This window comes from Mchenga conophoros, linkage group LG22, assembly GCF_057382185.1.
Source record: "Mchenga conophoros isolate Kocher_MC1m ecotype Shallow Benthic linkage group LG22, M_conophoros_male_GT1.1, whole genome shotgun sequence".
NCBI classification, from domain to species: domain Eukaryota; kingdom Metazoa; phylum Chordata; class Actinopteri; order Cichliformes; family Cichlidae; genus Mchenga; species Mchenga conophoros.
This window is the reverse complement of record NC_140546.1, coordinates 20,358,108-20,381,965: the sequence shown is the minus strand read 5'-3', so window position 1 is coordinate 20,381,965 and position 23,858 is coordinate 20,358,108. Positions and strand designations below refer to the sequence as shown.

The 23,858-nt window shown below is 40.5% G+C and overlaps 2 protein-coding genes and 1 long non-coding RNA gene across 4 annotated transcripts; 2 read left to right on the top strand and 1 right to left on the bottom strand.

The window, feature by feature from the left end:
* Positions 1 to 702: 702 nt before the first annotated feature.
* On the bottom strand, positions 703 to 5,485 carry LOC146549372 (uncharacterized). The gene is made up of 3 exons (XR_014890541.1): positions 4,458 to 5,485; positions 4,031 to 4,093; positions 703 to 2,423 (listed from the first exon to the last, which is right to left on the bottom strand). It is a non-coding gene; the product is annotated as an uncharacterized LOC146549372 (long non-coding RNA).
* A 624-nt stretch (positions 5,486 to 6,109) lies between these two features.
* On the top strand, positions 6,110 to 13,472 carry LOC146549371 (uncharacterized). 2 transcript variants are annotated; one of them, XM_085262459.1, is made up of 13 exons: positions 6,112 to 6,499; positions 8,311 to 8,344; positions 8,424 to 8,501; positions 8,591 to 8,733; positions 8,823 to 8,945; positions 9,035 to 9,092; positions 9,235 to 9,396; positions 9,535 to 9,585; positions 9,815 to 9,951; positions 10,067 to 10,174; positions 10,318 to 10,375; positions 11,665 to 11,730; positions 11,808 to 13,472. In XM_085262459.1, the coding sequence occupies exons 2-13, from the start codon at positions 8,335 to 8,337 to the stop codon at positions 12,755 to 12,757; spliced, it is 1,944 nt and encodes a 647-aa protein (XP_085118585.1). In that variant the 5' UTR covers positions 6,112 to 6,499; positions 8,311 to 8,334; the 3' UTR covers positions 12,758 to 13,472. The 2 variants fall into 2 exon arrangements, with proteins under 2 accessions (XP_085118584.1, XP_085118585.1); XM_085262458.1 differs by having other exon boundaries at positions 6,110 to 6,499; positions 9,235 to 9,585.
* Positions 13,473 to 15,553: 2,081 nt separating this feature from the next.
* LOC146549370 (regulation of nuclear pre-mRNA domain-containing protein 1A-like) lies at positions 15,554 to 23,772 on the top strand. Its single transcript, XM_085262767.1, has 7 exons — positions 15,554 to 15,939; positions 18,140 to 18,269; positions 18,761 to 18,867; positions 19,144 to 19,238; positions 19,433 to 19,559; positions 20,948 to 21,123; positions 22,779 to 23,772. Exons 1-7 carry the CDS (start codon positions 15,789 to 15,791, stop codon positions 22,875 to 22,877), a joined length of 885 nt encoding a protein of 294 aa, XP_085118893.1. The 5' UTR covers positions 15,554 to 15,788; the 3' UTR covers positions 22,878 to 23,772.
* Positions 23,773 to 23,858: the final 86 nt, after the last annotated feature.

The following is a 23,858-nucleotide window of genomic DNA, read 5'->3' as shown; positions in this document are numbered from 1 at the left end:
GGATCCTCACAGACTGCGGTCTGTTGGTCAGGAAGTCCAGAACCCAGTTACAAAGAGAGGAGCTCAGTCCCAGGGTCAGCCATTTATGTTTTTGATTTTACATCATTTACACTAAAAATAAATAAATTCTGGAGTCTTTAAAATGATATATACAAAACACAGACTGATATGTTTTTTACCACCTTTATACTCCATTTGAGAACTCAAATCACTCCCTACTGTAAGTCTTATTCAACGCGGACACCCATCGGAGCGACTTAGTATCTCAATATATTAATAGGTACGACTCATCAATATAGTAAACGTGAGTATCTGCCAGAGAAATATTCTCGGTGTGCTGTGTTTTAATCAACAGAGTTTTCATGGCCACATTTTGAATTCAGTGGAAGGTGGACGGTGCCTGTGCTCCTCTGATGGACGATGCTTTGACTCGGGAGTGAGATAGTGGAGTCTTACAGGTCACCTTTTTACCACTGATAGTGGTAAAAAGGTGCCTGGAAAGCAGTTTTTTTTCATAGCTGAACTCCAACAAGGGACGAGATCAGGATTTTCATTTTATAGAAATTAGGCTGAGTAGTTCACTCGCCATAAAAACGAGAGCAAAACTGTATGTGTGTGCTGTTGGGGAAATGAACAGTTTTCCACAGGCAAGGTTAGAAATGCAGTTCTTTAGTTACATAGTATCATAGTACATATAGAGTCATAGTATCTTTATTGTTTACAAGCATGGACAGAAACTTGTACAGTATCCCTTATATCACAAATCAGAATAGGATTACATTTGTATCGCATTTCTTACCATTCCTCAGGCTGTCCTTAGACTGGTACCAGCTGGCCTAAACAGCCTCCCTCATGTTTGTTGAAACCTTTTTGCTTTGTCTCCGCAGCATTTGTGGAAGACACAAGGTCATTCTTCTCATGAGATAACACTAAAGTCTGTGCAAGGCCCCTTCTGGCTTTGTTTTCAAAGAAATGTTAGCACAGAGGCGATTCTAGGATCAGAGCTTTGAGGGTGCTGAGAACCCAGAGAGCTGCCCAGCCATGCAAGATCATCTTTACTCATCACGATGAGACTTCTTCCCTGTCAGTCCCTGCATCCTTAAATGTCTCCAGTCGTCCCGAGTTCTCTCTGACTGTCTCCTAGGTGCATTTAAACCCCTCCTACTCAATGTCCTCGTCGTCTGTTGTCTTTGTGTCTGTTATCAGTCATCATAATTTTACCATCTCTGTGCAAGTCTGCAATTTTTTTTTTAAATTAAATCATAAGATTCTTAAATTCATCAAGTCTCTCTGTGCCTGGGTCCTCGTCACAAAACATCACATCGCTGTTTTGTGCATTTTAACACAATTTCAATCAATCAAAGCTTTATTCGTCACATGCAGGTTGCCCTGCAGTGAAATGGGACCCCCCCCCCCCCCGACCTTACACATATAGCACAAACATTACATGGGGATACAGGTCGGAGATTGGTAGAATCAGAGAAAAAAAACCATTGAAATGTACACTACAATGGGGAAAGTACAAGAGGAAAAAAAGAGACCCCTACTCATGCTATGCTTCCATGGTAGGACAGCATGAGAACAGGAAACAAAAAAACTCCTCTGCACAAAAAAGCACATAAATGTCCACAGCACAACATTGTGAAGACATGACAAGCCACAGGGGTGGGTGGGGGGTGAGGAGTAATCCGAAGCGAACACAGCAGCCGCCCTGCACAGCGCTACCATTCCAGCGCGGCACACAGACCCGCCGTGTTCCCTCGCAGGAAACAAGCATCAAAGGCGTTGGAAAGGGAGGGGGGATGAGTGAGTGCCTATCAGTGTAAGTGTATGTGTGTGCGTGTCCATAGTTCAGCTGAGACAGTGTCCTTCGCCCTATCAGGCTAAGTAAACAGTCCTCCAGCCAATCCAGGTGTCCTTGCATGGGATGGGAAGAATAGCCGTGTAACAGTTGTTATCAGGGAGTGATTGTTTGGCTCCAGCCTTGGGCCTGCAGCTGGCGCCGTGATGGGGATCCGCAATGTTCATGTTGATTTTGTTGCGAGCAGCCCAGGAGAATTTTCAGGCTGCCCTAACACCGACACTGGTCTCTCGATCTCCCGTTGGAGAGTCGCGAGCCTCCCCATGATGGTATCAAACTTCTGTTCCATGGTGTTATCATTCTTTTGATTCTGAGACCTCACAACTGCAGTGATCCGTTCCGCGATGTCTTCCAACTGTCGCTCAAGGGTCTCATTTTGAGCAGGCCTCTCTCTGATGTATCCCCCCATACGCTCAATGGTGTTGTTTTGAGCCTTCACAGCAGCTGCAAGCGTCTCCAAGGTGTTGACCATATTAGGTTCGTTGTGAGAGGTTGTGCCTCGTTCCATTGCTTCGATTCCAGCGGGCAGCCTTGGGGGGGTTTGAACAGCCGGTTCCGCTCTCTTCCCCAAATCCCCACATTTGTGAAAGAAAAGCAAAACACTTTTTTGAAAAGTCTGTAACAAAACCATCAAATCTGATAAAGGTTATTTAAATAATCTTAAAAGACTACTATTGCAAAAGAAGAATGGATTGGAATAAAAAAATACATATCCTAATCTTAATTACTGGGGGAGAATAATGAATGATGCTCATAGTGAGTAAGAAGTAAAGTGAGTGCATTTTTTGGACAGAGATTCACTTTTAATGTGTATGTATAATATAATACAGATACATAAAAAATACACTCCAAAAATAGAAGTGTTATGTATGTGTGTGTGTGTCAAAAGGTGACCCTGCGAAGGCTCCCCAGACCTGCTGGCACTAGGGAGTCCAGCAGTTCACCTAAACAAAAGGCTCTTATACTCAAACAGATATAGATGTGTTTACCATACCACATATCAGAAAGAGAAGGTGCGACCTCTCTCATGACCTTAGAATATGTGTGGTATGCCAGGACACTCTGTGTACCATAAAAGAGGAGTACGTTCACTCTTTTCCAGAGTGTCCTGGCATACCACACATAGTCTTTGCAGACTACTAAGGGTCAGACATTCTATCTGTGAGAGTTGATATTTTTTATATTGTCATTTATGCTTAGATATATATAATCATTTGTATGCTGATAAAAATCATTTTCATTATTAGGTCTGATCAGGTCTGCACTTGTGTACCATGAGATGAGAGGAAGCGGCCTCGACATTATAATTTCCGTTATAGCTTTAGAAACCAGACTGTTCTGTTCTATAAAAGTGTGAGACTTCACACCTTTAAATGTTCATTTGAGACATGAACTATTGCAAGCTCCTGTTTTTATCGTTTAGCAAGATGCTTACTTCTGCTTTTCTGCATACCTTTTCTCCATACCTCATACACACACATTAAGTTCATTGAAAGGTTGTATGTCTATGTATGGTATGGCTGAAAACACACACATCCCCACACACAGAATACAGATACATTGATGCAGATATGCCTGCTTGAGAATGTCACGTGTATTTGCAATCGCATATTCATGTATGTGACAATAAAAAGGGCTGTAGCGAAGGAGTCAGTCGAAGTTCAGGTGAAGGGATCTTTTAGATTTTTTCTTTTATTTTAACCTATTTCCTGTTTCACTTTAGTAACAGGTTGGAATTTTGTGTTGTAAGATTTATGAGTTTCATGCTTTCATAGTGGTACTTGGGAGAGCTTGACATTTTCTCACTGTTTGGCACTTTCTGATGCGCAAATGTGGTGCATGTACTACAGCAGTCATAAAGACAACTAGATGGTCCAAAAGTTGGCCTACCTATTATTGGCTGCGGTTTTAGTAGAGTTTTGGCTGAACCACATTAAAATATATCAATAATTTTAATCTCCCCAATCAATTATAATGTTATGTTGGAATGTTGTTAAAGAGGGTCAAAAAAAAATGTATCAACCCGGTTTGTTTTTCAGATTCCTTATAGCAGCTTTAATATATGGAGAACACAACTTCCTGATTGTATGAGTAAAATTCAGTCTTTTTTTCTTTGTCAGTTTAACAGTTTCTGTTGTGCCTGTCACTGTTCCCTGTCTGTTTTCTTACCTGGTTCTTCCTGACCTTGCCCTTTCTCCTCACGTTCCCCTCTTTCGTCTCTCCCTCTTTGGACTGACAATCATACACAAATAGATTGGATTCAATTAGATGAAAAATTACATTAATATGAAAACAATACTATTAAGATCACTAATAAAAAAGTCATCTCTCGGTGTACTTTCAACCAAAAGGCAAATAACCAAACCACATGTACACCTAATAAAAGCAATAAATATTGAAACACTGATCCAACATTATTCTTGACTGACGGATCATTTGATCTTACACTTTTACCTGGATGTGGCTCCTTTTTTTTTTTTTTTTTTTGAAAAAACTCCCTTATATCCATTATGAACCTGGCTGTCTCTGTACACAAACACACACACAACAGGAGTTATAAGGCTAATGGGCATCCAGTCAGTTAGCTAGTTAGTACCTTGGGTTTATTATCGTCACATGACAAAATAACCAACGGACTGTAGGGTAGCAAACATCGTCGTAAAAGTCGAAGGAGCTTGGAAAGAAAAGCATCTGGACTTCTTTAAGTTGCTTGAAGACGTTTCACCTCTCATCGGAGAAGCTTCTTCAGTTCTAAGGTCAAATGGTGGAGAGTCCCAGATTTAAACCCTGTGGGAGTAGTCCCTCAAGAGGGACAAAATGGACCCCCTAATGATCCTCTACCTAATCACATGAGCCAAGGTGTGAAAACGGGAGTGGGTCACAATCAGCCAGGGTTTCGGGTGAGCTCATTGTGAAACCTGGCCCCACCCTATCATGTGATTTCTTGATGTCAGATGGCCCAGGGTGTGAGTGGGCATTAAGGCGTCTGGGAAGGGATCTCAAAACTGGATTATAGATGGCAGACAGTTGGTGTCGTAAACCACCGCCTCTGTTCAAAGATGGTCGCTCACAATGGACATAAATGGCATCTTTTACTCCTCTTTCAAACCATCTGTCTTCTCTGTCCAAAATGTGAACATTGGCATCCTCGAAAGAGTGACCTTTGCCCTTTAGATGCAGATAGACTGCTGAGTCTTGTCCCGTGGAGGTGGCTCTTCTATGTTGTGCCATGCGCTTGTGAAGTGGCTGTTAGGTCTCTCCAATGTAGAGGTCTGGGCATTCCTCGCTACAAACTAAACTCAGGAGAGTTTTCTCCAAGCACGACATCCCAGTGTATTACAGACCCAGCAACACACTCAGACAAAAACCAGTTCATCCGAATGACAAAACTCCTGAACACAAACTTAACAATTAGTGTATGCTGTACAGGATGACTGAGAATCTTCACAGACATATCGTCGAAAAAAACGTTTTCAACACTGCAGGTTACCTGGGTGTAATGTTTTTCAGCTAAAAAGAAACATGGTCTGACTTCTACCTATATAAAGAGTAACTGAAGGTTAAATGCAGCTAACATGTCCTGTTTTAAGCTACGCACTCACACATCCACTCTGCTGCTTCTCGGCCACCATCGCTCTGGCAGAAAGGGCGCTAGAGTCAGTTAGGGGAGAGGTGGGCTGGACCAAACCATTTCTTTTGGGGGGGGGATAGCTATACTTTTGTTGTTGAACTATTACGTCTCAACCAAGCACTGTATGGTTTTTATAATTTTAGTAGTGTGTCACACAAATAGCAAACATTCAAACAGTCAAAAAAAAGTAAAAAAAAGTTTCAGGTCGATGAAATAATAGAAAGCATAGAAATAAAACAATAGCCAACTGAAAATTGGGTATTAATGTATGTAGGCTCAAAGGGGGAAAAAAAAACAAGAAAGCTAATATAAGTTACAAATAAAGATTTCTCAAAGACTCATATTGAACAAATTGTACATTAATCTTCAGTTTGGGATAATAAAGTCGTTTATTTCCTCAAGCAGCTTGCAAAATATCTCATCCTTTCACTGCTGTTTCTGTCTGTGTGCTGGGAACAGACAGGACAAACAGGACATGTCGGCCTTGTGATAAAAGATTATGACTGGAAGATGAGTTGAATTCAGTCTGAAGGGGTGTGCAGTTATAAGAAAATTCGTTACAAACTGCTGATGCACATAGGTGGATCGACAATAATGACATGAGGAGAGTTGTGGCACAACTGGTCTTCCACAGCCCTTGAAGCACAGCTACTCCCTCTCTTGGCCAGCTCTCTGAAGACAAGGGTTTTTGAAACAATGCTGTGAAGTCACAAACTTCAAGATACTTCAACGAGGAAACAAGCAGAAGAGCCCTAATTTTCTGACATCAACAGCCTGCAGCAGGATCAGCGTGTCTTTCACTTTTTACCTTTAAAGAATGAACAGATTAGACAAAGCATGGGGGTGAAGCAGGTTAGATGCGATTGCTTGGCGTTCATTATAAAGGTGGGTGTGGCATAGACCACCAGCGGACGGAACATGTGACGCTACGCTGTCTTACTACTACCAGCGTCGTTTGAATCCACGGTTAAAGCTCACTGCAGCTGCGAGACCCTCCAGCTCCACAGGTAAGCACCCAACCTAACTGCTTCAGCATACTGCGGTATTAGACACCACGGAGAAACTTTGTTATCCAGAAAGTAGCGGCTCCGCGTTTGTTTAATGTTCCTGCTCACGTTCCTCCTAAAGTTTAATTAGTTCATTAGTTAAAACGGACTTTTTTTTTAGTCAACTCTGAGACAAGTCACAGCAACAAATCCTCTGATATTTTGTGCAATATGTGGACCTTTGTTTTGCGTCGTGTCCAGGACGGCAGGAAGCTGCTTTAACAGACTGACATGCAGCGCCACCCGATGGTGACAGTGTAATTGCAGCTGCATTTCCTCCCATCTTTCTTTCAGCTTTATTTCAAGGAGTTTTACAAAACTTCTGAATTTAGAATAATTTCGAGTTTTATACACAGTCACCCTCTCAATTTTTAGAGGCTCAAAAGTAACCGTACTAACTCAAATAAGGATTGTTTTTAATACTTGGATGAAACTCTTGTGTTTGATGTTTTTAACCCATGGGCATCATCAGGTGCTTTACTGCAGCCACCTTCAGTTACTTGGTTGAGATCAGTTGACTTGTGTGGAGTTATGTTATATTATATGTGATAGTATTAGCTTGCTGGGTTATATAGAGTAATAATATTATCTAGCTGCATTGTAGTATGTATTATCTTAGGGTCAGGCCTTTGTGCAAAGACAGCCTTCTGTGTGAAGCTGTAGGAGAAAAATAGTCAGAGAGAGAAAACAGCATTTACAGGAAATGGTGCAGAAAAAGCATCACTAACAGCTGTCTAACACATCTGGATAAGTATAGAGTGGAAAGCAGAACTAGGTAGCGAAGCTTAAGGTGCCTAAAGAGTTCATTTAAAAGCCACCTGCATAGGTAAGAAATGAGGGCACGTGCAGGGAAGCAGAAGTTGGGGAGGATAACCACGCAAGGAGGTGTTTTTATTGAAACTGCGCATGAATAATTTGGACAACAACACAGAGTACTAAGCATACAGGAAAAGCAGGTGTGAAAGGAGGAAATCTGGTAAGAAATACTATATCTGTAACAGACTGAGGGCGCACCCATCGGCTCTGCAGGAGGTTTCGCGCTGTGCGCATCTCCCAGGTACATGGTGAATAAAGAATTGTTGGATTGAAGCGTTCTGTCTCGAGTTGTTTCTTTTACCAGGTCAGAATCCAAAAATCAGGGAGGGACAATCGGTCCGACACTTGCCTTAGCTGTGTTAGCTGTTTCTTTGTTTTGAAAAGCTCAGGTTGCTTTTGCAGCGTTCTTGGGGTCATTATTTATTAGGACTGTGAAGCGTGGTCCACATTTAGCAGCATCTGAGCAGAAAGTGTAGCCCGTGAGCTGTTTCTCCTGTGAGCATCTGAAAAGTGTGGACTAGAGTTTGGCTACCGTCAAACTGAAAACGAGCTGAATTTCTTTTCAGTGAAAGAGTCAAAACTTGTTTAAACTTTCATGCTTTAATTTCAGTTGTGAATAACATGTAGGTTTATAACATTGCATTTTTATTTATATTTTACTAATAAAAAAACTCGTTTATTTACAGCATCCAGAGTTTGTTTTTTTTAATTGGGTTTGTAATTTGTTCCCATTCCCTTAGTTGAATCTATAAAAATGCCAACGATAACACACCGCGATTGACAAAAATTGTATTTTTGTACCAACAAGGAGATTCCCAAAGAGCGATTAGCCAACACACACAGTATGAGAATCCCCCTCCCTACCAGGAGACATCTCCCGTGTCTCTACCATAACTCTGCATGAGGTGAACAAACCAGCATTGCTTTGAAACTTAAGCTCCATCTTGGGTTTTCAGGTGGTGTTTTTCTACAGTTGCAGCATGCAGCCAGGTAAGTCATGCCTTCTACTAACTGTATGTAAGCTTGCTGCATATAGCCCATTCTCTTTCTGTAATTCCTCCATTTGTAGGTGTTTTAAGAAGAAGCCAGCTGCTGGATTCTCTGAAGGCGTACCTGAGCAACAAGGAGAGACTACAACCCATAATAGGTGTGCCGCAGCAAATCCCACTTTTAGTGTGTAAACGGTTCTTTATTCAGTGTGTGCTGAAGTAATATGTGTTTTTAATGTGCACTTAGGCTTGGGCTGCATTACAGAATGTGTGAAGGCTGGTGCGTGGAGCACAGAAGCGCTGTACGTGTGTGGGGCGTGCGTGTGTCGCCTCAGTAAGGCTGACATGCGTAACCACATACTGGGAAGTCTCCACAGATTCAACTACATTGTAAGTAGTACTGGAGAAGGATTGGTGACAGCAGATCATGTGCTGCGTTGGATTTTACTAACAGATTATGGTTTGTTTGTTTTTAAAAGAAAACCTGGCACCCTCACTTGGTATCAAAATGGCAGGAGAGCTCCGACCTGTCCAAGCTGGCGTGGCCGCTGATGGAGATGGCCAAGAAGCTTGAGGAAAAAGAGGGACCGGGAGACATCCAGGTCTGTTGCTTTTATTGTGCGTGCTTTCTTGTAGTCATAAACTGCAAATTATTGTGGATGCTCATATGTTTTTGCACCTTCATACGAAGTTGTTAGAGGTTGAAGATGGTGTATACCAGAGGATGGAAACATCCAGTGAAAATGACGGTCAGTGAATGTTTGACTGTTCTTTCCCCATCTCACTGTCTTCTCTTGATTACTCTCACTTTTTATGTTTTTGGCAATTTTTCTGCATGCACGTGATTATTTTTCCCTTCATAAGTATCTTTTCATCTCTCTGATACTGCAGCAGTAACTCTCATAGGTTCCTTAAGAGATGCACAGGGTGAAACTGAGAGTTATCCAGAGACTACAGCTTTGCACTATCCCACTGAATCCCAGAGGACTGTAGTGTTTGCACAGAACCAGCCCACACGGTCCAAGAAATCCTTCAAGGCTGACACAAACTCAGGCAAGATCTCAGCGCACACTAACAAGCCAGCACCGCAGCTGATGCATGCAAACTTTGATCCTTCTGTTAAGTCAGAGGTCTACTTAGTCAACCCGTTCACATCCCAGTTGGATTCTCCCGAACCCTTTGTGTTTTCAGAGCACACCAGCAGCTTTCCTGATGACTACACTGGAACCAAGACTCTCATAGGTGAGAACACACAAAGAATGGCACCAAAAGAGTTAAAAAAAACAAAAAATAATAATAAAAAAAGGCCTTGAAGTTGCACGGTTGTGGCGGACTGCAAACTCTTTCATGTGCCTCTCCAGTAAAGTTTCTCATCTCACAGTCCAACTCCAGTCTCGAACCACAGCTGGTGATCGTAATTCCCATGAAATGGAAATGTTCTTTATTTTTTTGTTTCTCATGTTTTCAACAGGTCTCGACTGTGTGGTCGAGTATAGAAGTGAAGATGGCTGCTCTTACTGTTTCTTATGCCACTGCTGCCGCATCAAATCCAACAAGAAGGACATCACTGAACACCTGACCAGCCCCTCACACCTCATCAACTACTTGGTCTGTTTGTTCTGGATCAGTTACCAGAATAGATTATAGCAAAGGTTCTTTAGTATTATGCATGCAAAAAGCGAGGTAAGTATAGTTTAAAGTTAGTGAATATAATTTTTTATAGATGGAAACTCATCCTGAGGAGGTGACTGCGGAGCTTAAAGACAAACCTCACCTTCTTCAGTCTTTGGCAAAGAAAGTGGAGCGAGAAACGGGGCGAGGAGAGTTGAAGGTATCCCTTTTTCTTTGCAGCACAGAATTTCCTGCTGGGATTCTGCCACATGTGACGTGACTCTCAGTGTCTTTTCCCCCAAACAGTGTTGGTTTCACCTGTACTCGTCTGTCCTTTAGTTTATAAACCTCTCATGTTCTCAGGTAGTGCATGTTCCAGAAAACCTTTGTGCGCTACTCACTGGCAAAAGTTACCACTGGTGTAAGTATGGGTTATTTTTCTTTTGCTTGGCCATAAACCATTCACTTCATTTTCTACATCTCTGCTCTTGTAAGTATAACATTTACCTGCCTCCTTTTTTTTTTTTTTTTTTTTGACAGCAGGTCTGTGATAGATCAAACCACTGCAAAAAACAGGCTTTTTTTTTCCTGACGTGTCATTATTGAAACATTCAGTTAAAAAGCAGGACAAAATAGACCTATCGTAGAGTTGTTCTACAGGCACAGACACAGGTACCCACTCAGTGATTTGTTGAAAGTGTTATACTCTAAATACAGTTGTGGTCAGAAATCTTTTTTAAGGAGAAAAAAAAAAAGAGAGAAGAAGGTTACATCCAGTCATCCTGGGCATGAATATCATGGCATTTCTGGGCTTTTAATGATTTCTTTGAACTGTTCTTTTTCCAGGGTGAAGTGATTGATTCTTTGAGTTCATTTAAATCTGTTTGTTTCCTGGCACAGAACCAGCTTTAAGTGTAGTCCACAAATTTACAAATTAGTTGAGGTCGGGACTTCGGGAAGGCCATTCCAGCAGCTTAATATTAGCCTGCTTTATCCATCCCCAAAACCAATTTTTATTAACTTTTTGAACCATTATATTATTGGCACATCTGTGTTCAATTTGAACCATCGAGCTGTTAATTTGAGGTGAAGTTGAAATATGTGCTACCACCACAATACTTGAAAGTTGGCGCCATGCTCTCAGGTTTGAAAACCTCACCTTCATAGCTGCAAACAGCTCGATCTTTCTGACCATAAAACGCTTTGGTTTTATGTTCAGCTTGACGGTGTCAATTTTTGGAGCACAGGTTTCTTTCTTGCAGTATAAACCTGTGGACCGTGAATGTGTTCCTGGGTCATTCCTGAACATCCCAACCAATTTAAAAATGTCAAAAGACATTGTGGAACCTTTACCACCACTTATTTAAAAATGTAAGCGAGTGTATGTATATTTATACAACTGTATACTTATGTGTACAGTTATGCTATAACTGGATTTTTACAGAGAAGTGTAACTTTTATGCCGTCTGAATTTTGCCTGGATCACGTTTTGTCAGTGCATCTTTGGCACTCACCATGCAGAGTGTGTCCTTTGTTCAGTGCAGTTTCCCACTTGTCAGGGATGTCGGCTCTCTAGATTTTCTTGTATTCATTAATGCCCACTTGAATTTTTTTTTTTTTTTTTTTTTTTCCCCCCCACCCAGTGTTCCTTGCATTTCTTTATTTTATTTTATTTTTGTATGCCACTGTATTGTTTTGGATATTTTCCAGGCATAAAGATGCTGCAATCTGGATGGAAAGGTGCTGACATTAAACAAAAGGAAATAGATGCCAAAGGTTTGTATCTTTGCAAGCTAGAGTTCACACTTTCTCAGCAAACTGCTTTTAACTTATTCCTTTTCTTTATGTCTAAGGGCTGAGCATGAACCAGACATCCGCTGAAGGCATGTCAGAGAAATGCACTTTAATGAAGTCAAAGAGGAAGAAAAGAGTAAAAGCAAAGAGAGAGACTGTTTTTAATGTCAGCCTGCCTATTACCAAAGGTTTATTACTGATGAAGAGGATGTCTTTCAGCAGCAAAAGCCTCCCTCCATCAGCTACATCCCCTCCCTTTAATTTAGATCTCACGTCCTCCCCGGGGTCAGAGATTGTGGAGTTAGACTGTGATGGTTTGTCATCTGAACTAAACCATGCAGAAACCTCTCCACTACAGCACAGCCCCTGTGATGGAGGTCCAGAGACTGGTGGGTACACGCCAGAAGGAAACTTTACAATATTAGCTGTGCCATCTTCCTCTAACTCTTCCTACGGACATAGGGAGTGTTGGACCGAGGAGGGGTATAAGCCAGCTGCAGAGGATAAGAATGGAACAAGAGAGCAGGGTTTGAGAGAAGAGGCACGCATAGACGCTGGTCCACATTATTACCAACAACACTTTCAGAATCTGCACATGCCGTGCGATAATGCAAGTCTTCAGACGGGCAGTGTAAGTGGGTATTACGATGTATGGGGTCATCTGGGTCCTTATATAAATAGTGCTGGTGTGAACATGCTAACTCAATCAGTAGATCCCTGTGTGTACAGCGGCAGCATTGCACACTACACAGCGCTCACCAATGACTGTGCCCAGGCAGCTCCACACAATTATGGGATACCGACTACATCTTATGAAGCCAGTCAAGGACCGCGTGGGTGGATGTCTTACCCCAGCTACAACACTGGCTCTCTGGCAAACCCTGGCCAGCACTTTCTCCCTCCGGTCTGCAGTAGTGTTACGGACTGGAGTCTAACACACTCTTATGCCTTCAGCCAACCTTCTAAACCTCAGTGTGCTGTGTCCCAAACTGATCTGTATTTCAGCTGAATCAAATCACATTTGGATGGTCCAGCGGGGGATTTACTTGCAATGTGACCTTTTTTTTTTTTTTTTTTTTTTTTTATATTCTTTATTTTTTATTATAGTTCTGCTGATTTCTGTAATGAATGTGAGCCTGCTGATGGAGGTGCAGTAATATAAGCAGTGTCGGGTTTTTTTTTTTTTTTTTTTTTGTTTGTTTTTTGTTTTGTTTTTTTTGTCTGCTGGGACTTTTAGGTTTAAACTTTGTGGAGACTGAAAGTCAAAGAGCACCAATGAGGTGAAACAGCACTCCTTATCCACTAATCCAGTCGTTATAAGAGAAGTAGAAGAATTGAAGATACTGAGCATTTAAATAGAACTCACTCGTGTATTTCCAAGTTCACATTCAGTGAAGGCTGAGAAACGTGCCCGTAAACACTAAACAGCTGCCTGTGTGTATATTTTTATTCTTTTATTGTGTTTGTTATGAAGTTGTTCAAACTGGCTATTTGTTTTCTGTTTTTGACCGTTACAGCAGTGTTTTTTTTTTTTGTTTTGTTTTTTTGTTTTTTTGTTTTGTTTTTTTTAAATCTACATTTATGCCTTTTTAACTCCAGAAAACAAGACAAATGTGTGAAACATCACATTAGGTTTAAGTGGATTCACTGTATTTTTTTAGGAGAAATATTGAGATATGTTTGACTGCTTTTATGAAATTAAAAAACAGTTTTTTAAAACGGTTCTGACCCGTGTGGCTGAATTTTTATTTTATTTTTTTTTTGCACCAGTAGAGTTTGAACTTTAACCAATTATGTGACCAAATATCGTTTTCCTTGCAGGTTCAAACAAAAGAGTTTGTTATTTTTCCTTTCAAGCAGTCACGGTAGGTTATGTAATGTCCTGTGGCGTAATACTCACAAGCTTGCTCAAATTCAGCGAGGAAACACAAACTTTGTCCACTCAGCGATTAATGCAGATCACTGTAAAAAGCCAGTCTTACTGTAAATATTAAAACACGTTAATGGTTCTGTGTTTGCTTTGGAGTAAGTTTGACTCTGTAGTACGCCCATTATTCAATACCTTGCAGAACCATGTTTACCAGCAATAACGTAGTGGCTTTCTGTGCAAGCTCATCTTTTCAGTTCTGAGGTCTTGTGGTGCAACTTTGCAAACCTAAGCTGTGCTGCCGTGTTCTTTTCTCCTGGCGACCATTTCAAACAAGCCACATTTGTTCAGTCTTTTTGAAATTGTATCTTTTCTTTGCAGCAACACTGGACACAGAAAAGATACAATTTGGGGCTCTTTACTGCTGGATTGATTGTGGCATTGTGTTAACACAGATCAGTTGCCTACCAGTAAATTGCCAAAACCTCTGCTTATATAGAGGTGCTCACACTTGCTGATGATCAGTTAATCAAGTGCATTTGATTAGCAGCACCTGGCTCCTATGGAAACAGCATGTACTAAATTTGTGAGCTATCTATGAATGTGAATCACACTTCCAGTAAATCCAGGTAGTGCTAGATAGTAACTGAAGGAAACGGTTTCCAAGGCCTAATCCGTGGATCGACTTCCTTCGAGGCGTGGACGTCTATCAGCAGAGAATGTACCTTCACCTATCAGCAGAGAATGTCCCTTAGTCTGTAACACAGTCAAATATATTCTCAAGCAATATTCAAGCATGCCATTCAGCGTGTTAGTACGAGCTCGGGAGCAGCTTGGGAGAACAAGAAAACAGAGACTGCTTCAGGTTGTCTTCCCAAATTGACTCAACTTTATTCACAAGTACAACAGTTTATATAGAGGGTAAAATTCATGAGACAGCAGATTTATCAGTTTAAACCAGTACAGACCAAGATAAGGGAGCGTCTTCCTGCCCTTGGGTGAAGAAGCATCCTTTGTGTAGTTTATTAGTTCAGCTACAATTGTGATTATCTCAGCGACATATTTTCAAGGCACAAAATAAAGAGTTCTTTCATTAGTGAAATCTGAAACAAACCATTTGGCCTTCAACAGGCGTCTAAAAGATTAAGAAACTAATGTAGCTGAGGGAGTGATCTCTGTGGTATTTCAACCTTGTACCAGCCTGTGATTCTCACACATCAATTCTTGGGTCAAAGAGAAAAATAACTAAAACAAAGGGGCCTTATTGAATGACAGAGTTTTCCTGTATAATGTCACTATAAAACAATATCCAGTAAATGCTCCCATGGTACTAAAATACCTAACAGTAACTAATTTCTATATGCACAGAATATTTATTATGAACAGTGAATACATCAAAAAATACATTATATTAATGTTTATGCAGATGCATGTAAACTTTGGGCAATAGATTGGAACAGGAACAACACAATATCATGTACTCAACTTTAAAATATCTGCATATGATTGATTGTACAACAGAGGTGGTCACGAAGAAAATAAACACAGGTTGATATCACTGCAGTGGCCTCCTAAGAAATGTAGGAGGAATAAGAGGCAGAAGTAAAAGTTGAGAGGAGGAGGACATCATGAATCTTAGACTGTATAAATATATGCAATACTCGTCAGTCTGGATAGTAAAGAAATTTGTGGAATTACATGTTTCTGATGTCCAATATATTAACAATAGAGATTGATATTTAAATTAGCATTTCAGAAAAATGAATTACTATCTAATGGTAGATGAATATTGCAGATTTTTTGTATTTAACTTCAGATTTTAAGCATATTAACGTTGGTTAGCGTAATAACCAATGCGACCCGCACTCCAGTCCGGAAGGTGGCGCTAAGGTAACCAAAAGTTTTATCCCCAGCTGCCATTAAGATAAGGAGGAAGAAGCAGTCCCAAGCACAGGCAACCGAGCAGTCACAGAGAGGACGGAGATAGCTAGTCAGTATTACCAGCCATCCTTTTGTGTAGCAGAGTCAGGTTGCGACATTTAGTTTGGATGGCTGAAACTCCTGCAAAGACCCTGTGACCGGCTAGCGTGCTGTAGTCCACACATTTGGGAGAAACCTTACAGCAGCCTCTCCCAGCGTCTAGCCTCGCACTCCCTCCCCTAATCTCGCCGAGATGTCAGCTTTCTCCGAGGCGGCTTTAGAGAAGAAACTGTCCGAGCTTAGCAACTCTCAGCAAAGTGTACAGACACTGTCGCTGTGGCTCATCCACCACAGAAAACACTCGAAGACCATTGTCAACGTTTGGTTCAACGAACTGAAAAAAGGTAAGGCTGGTGAGAGCCGAGGAGTTCCTCCAAACAAACACAGCGAGCATGCTTCAGAGAGTGAGTAACATGTAGCTGCAGGCTAGCTCTGGCTAAAACTGCCAGACCAAACTGCTGTTAAAGTTAAAACACAGAGTCCCTGTTAGCACGGTGGCTGCTAAAGGCTGGCAACTTTCGGTCACTAGCCAAAGGTTTTCACTGCTTTGTCTAAGTAGCATTGTCGAAAAGTGACGACAACGTGTGTTCCCTTAAATGTGTTTGTGTTAGAAAATCTCCATAATCTCCCATCTTTGCTTATAGTAAGTCTCGATCAGTTAAAGCTGCACTAAATTAAACTTTATAACACCTGAGGGAATAGCTTTAAATTAAACCCACATCAACAGTTACAATGAGCTTTACTATAAAGCATAAAGGAAGCCACTTATGCTCATTTCTTTTCTCTGCTACAGTAGCTTTGCGTGATTAACTCATCAAAATAATCCTATACGAACCCTTGATAAATCACCGCAATTCATACACAGTATAGCTTTGCTTTAAGCCAGCTTTCTTCTGATAGGCTACTCCGCACAAACAAAAGGTTTGACTAGCACGTGGGTGGAGATTGTGCTCACAGCCAGAGCCGTTTGCTTGAGATGACCACATACAAGATGCACTCACTCTCCTCTAATCATCAATGCACCACCTAATAAAAGTGAAATGCCCTAAATAATAATATTTTTAAAAAATGCATAGTTGCAATGGTGCATATATTATATAAGGAGAAGCATAAGTAAATGTGTCGATGTTAAACGAACCACATGACATTGTTTTAATTAAACATATCGTTAGCTTCATAGCATAAGTGCCTAAGTCATTGACTTAGTCAAATGACTTAGGCAATTATGCTATGAAGCTAACGATATGTAACAGTTTTAAGAGTAAGTGCATATTTATTCTTTAATTGCATTGCTTTTTTGGGCTCATTTAGCTGTGTCAATCATTTCACTGGAGAAAGACTATTGAACATTGTTGTGTGATAAAATATAAGCAATGACTGGTGGATCTAACTTTTTTCTGATTTTCATAGTATCTGATGACTGTCAATGATTTTTTTTTTTTTTTTATAAGAAAATGTTCACAAAGTTTATTAAGTAGACGGTACATAATGGAGTTGTTGAATTTATTCAGTGAGTTGGGTTGTAGGGACATCAGGCATTACTGTAATTGTAGCTAATAATGGTGCATTTTTCCTCGGGGTGCTAGTCAACAACCTAATGATACCTCTTGTGGGTGAGGTATTTGGGTGGTGACTGAGACCAGTGTTAATGGCAAGTGGGGATAGAAATGGCTCTCCACGGAGCTTTACACTCACCTCAGTGTCTACTGTGTCTCGTCCAACAACAACAAAGGCTTGTGCATCAGTTAGTTTATCATAAAAACAACAAACCGAGAAGGGGTGTAAGTATCCTTCACTGGAACTCAATCGGGCACTCGGCTTCTCCAGAACAAAGTCAGGCAAGAGCCAGTGCTCTATTGTTAAAAATAGTAAGAAGAATCAGCTTTTGTTTTTGATCTCTTTGATGCCTTCAAAATCCTGGGGCATACAAATCTGAACATGCATTTTTGTCAGATTGCTTCTTCATATCGTGCACTAAACTTGTGAAATAATATCCACAGATTAAATCTTTTTTTTTTTTTTAATTATTCTTTCTGCAGGGCCACCTTGTTCTGCATCATGCAGCTGATGTGACTGCACAGTTCGCCTGTGCATCTGGTGCATTGCTCATATTAAATTAGCAAAGGTCATAGCCTTGCTTATAGTGAAGCATAACGAGTATCTTGAATTTTTTAAACGTGGCTTTGCATATTAAAGATAAGATGACCTTTATTAGTCCCACATGTGGGAAATTTGTTTTGTTACAGCAGAAAGTGGACAGTGCAAAGTTATATAGCAAAAATTAGAGAACACTGGAATAGAATAAGAATAAGATGCTGTACACAACTGTATAGAATAAAATACTATATACAATAATAAAAAACTGTTGAAGATTTAAATCGGCTCTATTTCATTTTTTGTATGTCATGACTTTTGTTTTTTGTTTTTAGTTCTTTAGTGGTTAAAATGCGCTTGCCCATTAATAGGCATTGTTGTGTTGTACCTTTTTGTAAATCATAATCAGATAGTATGTGTGTTTCTTTGTTTTTTTTCAAACATGTGCAGCTCAGGTATCGCGCAAGCTGACCTTCCTGTATTTGGCCAATGACGTCATCCAAAACAGCAAGAGGAAAGGACCAGAGTTCACCCAGGACTTTGCTCCAGTCATCGTTGATGCATTCAAACATGTGTACAGGTCAGTTTTTATTGGACAAAGGCATGGATGGTTGTCCTGATGTCAACTTTCTCATTTTGTCATCATTTTGGATTTTAAATGTATGAAATTTAAGTAACATTTTAGAACTGGTTGAGGGTGGCAGCCATAAGTAGGCTTGATGAGAAGACGTGTATAAACACACACATACTGTATGTTCTAGGGATGCACACACTGATGTATTATGAGCTGATTACAATGTTTAAAATGACATTTTGGCCATCAGCTGTCCATCTTTGAACTTATTTCCATTAAAGAAAATGTGACAGAAGTGGCCAGTTGGCCTGTGGCGGTAAATGAGGTGCATCCCTAATATTTTCCCATTTAAAGAATTTCTATCCAAGAACTGATTTTTTTTTTTTTTTTTTTTTTTTTTTTTAAATTCAATTTTGTCCAGTCCTGACTTCAGGTTTGCAAAGCTGTTTAAAGCGTGTGTTCTTTCTTTCTTTTCTTTCCTGTGTGTTCCCGTGCAGAGATGGTGAGGAGGGCTGTAAGAAACAGCTGGGTCGGGTTTTATCCATCTGGCAGGAGAGAGCCGTGTATGAGAATAACCTGCTCGATCAGCTCTCGCAAGTCCTGTGTAAGTTCAACGAGCCAAAACCTGTACCAGCTTGTCAGTAGTGCTTACCATTCAATTATAGCAAGTGTGCTGTGTGCCTAGAGGTTTAAACTTGATAAGCATAGTTATATTATTTACTTGCACTATTTTGCAAATGTTTGCTTTATTTCTAAACATGCAGCTAATCAGGCTTGTGGCTTTAAAGTGGCTAAAGATGTAGTATAATACATAAAACGCACACCTTCAAACTGGACTTTTGACTTATGTTTTGCTTTTCTTGCTTTTTATAAATCTTAGATGGAGAAAAGAAGACAAAGAAGAGGTCATATGAGGAGATCCAGCCAGATGATGAAGGCTTTGCCTCCCAGAGCTCTCCAACCGAGCCCCCACAGGTGCTGTCCTTGTTATACAGAGCAGTTATAAATACAGAGTGCTAATCATATAACACTTTGATCCACACACATGCTAGTTAATGATTTACAGCTGTCTGTGTTTTCATGTTTGCCTTTGTGTCTCCTCCTGAGTGTAAATACCTTCTTCTGCTCCCCCCTCACCTCTTGCCTTTATCATGCTCGCTATACCTCAGACGGCAGAGTTAATCCGAGCTCTGCAGGAGCTGGAGAACGCTGCTTCTGGCGACTCAGTGCTGCGTCAGCGCATCTCCTCCCTTCCTGCTGAGGTGCAGGACACGTCACTGCTTCACAGGATCACAGGTAAGGAAGCTCTGCGCACTTTATACCAAACTTTAGACAGAACATGTGTTGTTTAGACTGAGAAAATGTTGTTGAACCACTCTGATATACTGCACATTACAGAAAACACTTAACATCTAGATTCCTGTGAAAAATTAAGTATAGTCTTAGTGCTTCCACAGGAATTAACTGATCATTAGCAAGCGTGAGGACCTCTATAAAAGGAAAGGAGGAAAAACATCAACAATGATCTTAGAACAGTTGTTCTAAGCAAATGTTCCTGGCCAGCAATCTGGGAATTAAGGCTATTTCCTGTTTGAAGTTGTCATGCCCTTTTTCTGCTGGGAGACAATCTAGCAGTTCTCACTATTTTATTATCAGGCAGTTAAAGATTTGGCTTGCTTAGTTAGCTGTGCACTCTAACTGTCCACCAACTAAAGCCTGTCTAAAATCGGATCATGCAAGAGGATGATGATTTCAAACACTGCAGCAAATTTTAAAACGGAGAGGCTGAATAAGATTCAAGGTGTTGCAGTCCAGTCCAGACATGAACCTGACTGAACTGCTGCGGTGGGACCCTCAGAGAGCTGTGTATAAACAATTGCCTCAAGTCTTAATGAACTAAAACAACAACGTAAAGACGATTGGGCCAATATACCTCCAGACAAAATGAGAGACTGATAAAGTCTTAAAAGAAATGATTACTTTACTCTTTTCCCATTGAAAGCCTCTTAGGAGTAAGCTTTGAGGCTCTTTTCTGAACTGAGTGGTTTGGTTTCTTTCATACTTCAGACCAACTTGCACAACAAAATGACCGGGTGTGCATCAGAAGTAGTGATTGTGGACTCTGTCCGTTGGAATAACCTGAAAACTATTCTAATGTTAATCAAAACCGCATCTTTGTTGATATAAACTTTTGAATCATGGGGTGTATTTAGTTTTGTCACGACTGTATTTCAGAGGAAATAAGGTGTGCACAAACAAGGGAGAGTCGAGACAAAAACATGGGATATGCAGTCGCCTGGACGTCCTTGTTGGGCCAAACAAACACTCACTTCTGCAGCTGACGTTCTTTCGCTCTGAAGGATACCTGCAGGCTTATTTATGGGAGAGAGGGGATGGCTCTGAAAGATATTGACCTTATGACAAAGAGAGATCATTTACATGAATGTGTAGCACACAGCACTCACTACAGATTTGATTACATGACACATGATTGTTTGTGTGTTTGAGTCTCCCTCGTATCTGTCTGACAATGCCCTTGCCTTTACCTCAGCAGAAACAAATTGAAGGTTTGATTTGGCACTGATTATACAGATGCTGTTTACATTGTTTCAGGATTGATGCATAACTGAGTGACGTGCATTTAGGCTTTGTTCTCTGCTCTCTCTGTGCTTTCTGTGCTTTAGATAAAGAATCAGGAGAGCGACTTTCCCGGCTGGTGGAGGAGGCCTGCATGCTGCTAGCAGACTACAGCGGCCGCTTGGCGGCAGAGATTGACGACAGGAGGCAGCTCACGCGTACACTAACTGTCTTCCTGCAGAGCCAGAAGGACGGCCTGGCCCAGAATGAGCAGAAACTTGAAGTGCGTGAATAAGTTTTTCTCTGTTATACGTCTGTGTGCGTCCTGTCTGCCTCACCTCTCCTTGGTGTTCATCTTTTTGTGCTGTGTGGACAAATTACGTTTGAGCACAAATTTCTATAAGTATTTTTACAAGTTTCTCAGCATGCTGCACGCTTTCTGTCATGCTTTTTTTTTTAATTTTTTTTTTTATAAAGCTACCCAGCATGTTTTTAGTGTTAGCCCTGCTGATGTGCAAACTGAGGGGAAGCCTCTCGATTAGATACAGACTTAATGTCTAAGTTATCTTTTCCCTCGTCACTGGCTTTCTCTTTGAGCCTTTTTCTTTCTGCTCACTTCACTCAGTGTGTCCTGCCTATGAGGTAAGTAGTAATCAAAATGAACCCGTTAGAGCTTTAAAAATGTAACCACTGAGTTTTCTTGTTTGCTCAAAGCTGTGCTTTTCACGTTGACGGTAATTGTTCAGATCTTATCTACAGGGCACCACAAGGATCCCACGTCTCATCTTTGTATCGTCACTCAGTCAATACCTTTTGTTTTAAAAAAAGAAAAGAAAAAGTCTGAAAATAAAAAGTGAAAATGATTTTGTGAGTCCTTTTTTTGTGCTCGAACACCTACAGTTTACCCTCTTATTCAGGTTTGAAGGTGGTTTATGAAACGTACTTTTGGTTGTGGAGTTGACAGTAAATGGCAGTTATACACTTTAGGATTTTCTGATTAGTGGGAGATGTAGATCAGATATTTATCATAATCATTGTCATGATTAATAAACATAAATTAATGAGATTCAAATTTGATTAAAATCTTGTTCATTTATCTTTCTTGGTACTTTTGCTTTATGCTTTCTGAAGAGATTTATGTCATTTGCAACACGATGGGACACAAAGAGAACATAGTTTGTTTTTTTTGTCTTTTCCTCTCCCCTTCCCTCATTTGGACATTTCTGTTATCTATGCTGGAAAAGTACTGATGACCTACACACACTGCATGCATTGGCTGGCAGATATAGTCACTGAACACATTTGAGAAACATGGCACAGAAAGTAAAATGTGACAAGATTAAGGTGGGAAAAAACATCAAATACATGGATCAGGTGAAATCATTTTGTCCACATGCAGTCCTGTTTTCAGTACCTTACACTGTACTTTGCATGCAGTTTGTGTGGCCAGTCTTTTATTAGGGGAAAAAAAAAGCTGTTGCAAAGGTAAATGTTTTTTGGTGCCCTTTAGTGTGGCTCATTACAGTGGAGGTTGATCTAAGTCGAGCAAAGTCATTCATAAACATGGAGAGAAAGAGCGTGGCATTTTTGCTGAATGATTTGGGTGTTTGGATAAAACTAAAACACCCTGACACACTGTTTAGTGGTGGCCACTAATTAAAATACATGAAACATGTTTATTGGAAATCCTTGAATTTAAATCTGAACTTTAACTGGAGCTTTAAGCTGCTCTTGGTCTGTAATCCATGAAGCGCACATTCAACACTTCAGTTTCTTATATTACATTATAATTTAAAATTACAATATGTGTGTGTATTTATCTCATGTAATACTGCTACTGAGACTAGGGGGAAAAAAAACCAACACCATAAATCGGTGTGATTCAGACTGCAGGATCTTTGGCGTCTGATGGCTGTCTGTCATTGTGGACTTTTTCAGGAATACAAACGCAAACTGGCGAGGGTCACCCAGGTTCGAAAGGAGCTGCGATCACGTCTGAACAATCTCCCAGAAGGACACTACAACTCTTCGAACTGACTTCACCTCCCGTGCTACTGACGCATCTGATCAGACGCCTGTTTAATATTTGATCTGTGACCTTGCCATAGTCCTCTGTTCCTGACTTTGGGGTGTATCTTTGTCTCTGTGCAGTAATCTGTGGTTCTCATTCTGTCTACAGCCAATTATTTATCCACGTGGGTTTATGAACATAAACATCTTATTATCATTTAGAAGATTTAAAATCATCCCGACACAGGCCTGTTGTGCTTTGGCCCCAGCTGCCTAACTTTCCAGCTTTCCAGTTGTATGGATGAATCTGGTGTGATATTTTTTTATTTATACTGATTAAGATAATGCATCAGAGTACATTGCTCTAGTGTGATCATTCATTTTAATTTGCTGTATTCTGCTGGCATTACGTTCCCTTTAACTGTCTTAAGTTAAGGGTTATAGATCCTTGTTTGTAATAATAGCCTCAAATGTCTGAAACTGAGTAGGAAGCCATGTTCCTTAAAGCAAACCCAAGTGTGTATTTATGATTTACTGTTTGTGAAAGGGGAATGTAAATCATTGGTCAGTGTACATATTGTAGTTTGCATGTAAATATGGAGTTGTGCCTGCTCCTTGTCATAAGTGCTTTTGGTTTGTAATTGTGTCAACATGGTGAAGAAAATGTTGCTCATTCAAATTAATGAGCTATGTCAGATATCCACAGTACGGAAAGGGTGAGATAATGGGTTTTGTTGTCTTGTTTACTGTATCGCTCCATAGTTTTATCTTGGAAGTCTCCTGAATGCTGTGCAGATGCCTCACACAGCTTGAGAAGTGCCCCGGTTTCCAAAGTCAGACTTAAAAGGAAAAGGAAAAAAACAAGCTGTTTTTGTAAATATGAAGCAAATGCTTAGAACCAAATAAACAAAGTGCACAAATGTTTTATCGTCTTATCTGCAGTATGTGCTATTGAGTGCAATTAAATATGTGAACACCAGGGGGAGTTCCTTTTTTACGCCTCTGTGG

Coding starts and splice junctions, on each gene's coding strand:
- LOC146549371 (XM_085262458.1), top strand. Junction 8,734..8,822: donor TCCACAGATTCAACTACATT/GTAAGTAGTACT, acceptor TGTTTTTAAAAG/AAAACCTGGCACCCTCACTT. Junction 10,175..10,317: donor CGGGGCGAGGAGAGTTGAAG/GTATCCCTTTTT, acceptor TCATGTTCTCAG/GTAGTGCATGTTCCAGAAAA.
- LOC146549370 (XM_085262767.1), top strand. CDS start 15,789: ATGTCAGCTTTCTCCGAGGCGGCTTTAGAGAAGAAACTGTCCGAGCTT. Junction 19,239..19,432: donor CTCCAACCGAGCCCCCACAG/GTGCTGTCCTTG, acceptor GCTATACCTCAG/ACGGCAGAGTTAATCCGAGC. Junction 21,124..22,778: donor AGAATGAGCAGAAACTTGAA/GTGCGTGAATAA, acceptor GGACTTTTTCAG/GAATACAAACGCAAACTGGC.